The sequence below is a fragment of the Amphimedon queenslandica genome, unplaced genomic scaffold (assembly GCF_000090795.2).
Source record: "Amphimedon queenslandica unplaced genomic scaffold, v1.1 AMPQUscaffold_1278_Cont26709, whole genome shotgun sequence".
Taxonomy (NCBI): domain Eukaryota; kingdom Metazoa; phylum Porifera; class Demospongiae; order Haplosclerida; family Niphatidae; genus Amphimedon; species Amphimedon queenslandica.
Window position 1 is genome coordinate 1 of NW_003558376.1, and position 1,047 is coordinate 1,047.

Sequence of the window (1,047 nt, forward strand, 5' to 3'; positions counted from 1 at the left end):
TGATTGTATCATATATAGAGTGGAGGCACTCAGCTGTGTCTTCAAATGATTTCATTAAGCTTTTGGCAATCTGATAAACTGAAAGCTGTGTCACTTTTTGTTTGGCTTTCTCAATCCTGCAATATGGGTTTTCAATAAAAAAGTAGTGCTTAATTTTTTTTCTGAAGTAATTTTCTAACTCAGCAATATTGAAGTTGCAGTCAAGAAGATCTGCAGTGTATGTGAAGATGACAATGATGTTGTCAAAAATTTCTTTGGGCAAAGTTGTGCTAATTTCACTTAAGATGTATTTAAGACTAGCACTCATTCGACATTGGCGACCATTGATGATGAGGCAAACGCAATTGATGTAATCTTGTTGCTTTAACGCATCAATAATTTTCTGGACATTTTCTTTATCTTTTCCCAGCCCCCTAAAATCTCCAAACCCAGGCGTGTCAATTACCATCATCTTCATCTTACACACTTCAGTTTCGTAAAACTTGGCCTCACTTGTTTTACTTTCCATGGCACGTTCAGATGAACTTTCAATTTTCAAGTCGTTGTAATGCTTGATCTGACTAATTTTTGCTCCATCAACTTGTGTTCCCAGCTCCTCAATTAACTTGCTGTTATAAAGAAGATTTAAAAATGAAGTTTTTCCAGATCCTGTTTCACCAATCAATAGCACTGTATATCGATAAAATTCTTCTCTAGCTTTAATTAATTATAATTATAACAAATAGTTAATAAAACTATATTCTAACCTGAACAAGCATTGTTAGAAAGTGATGCCAAATAATCAACCTTCATCCTTAATCCTTTGATTTCTTCTTCCATCTCATTAAACCGAGCACTCACTGATCTTGTATCTAAGAATAAAAATCTGTTTTATTTTGGAGCAAGTTGATTACAAAATCAAAGTAACCACGAATGTTGCTAGTAACAAGCTTTATGCTGGGTTTACACAGCAACACAAAACAGATCATTTTAAAAATGATACACTCTAAACACCATTTTCATTTCCATAGAGTTCTATCAAGATTCTATCACGGTTTCATTTGTTTC

General features: G+C 33.5%; 1 protein-coding gene across 1 annotated transcript; it reads right to left on the reverse strand.

The window, feature by feature from the left end:
• Nucleotides 1-179: 179 nt before the first annotated feature.
• Nucleotides 180-819, reverse strand: LOC105316342 (uncharacterized; the record flags this gene model as incomplete). The annotated part of the gene is made up of 2 exons (XM_011411178.1): nucleotides 747-819; nucleotides 180-696 (listed from the first exon to the last, which is right to left on the reverse strand). Coding segments are annotated over exons 1-2 (590 nt in total), but the record flags the coding sequence as incomplete, so codon positions are not given.
• Nucleotides 820-1,047: the final 228 nt, after the last annotated feature.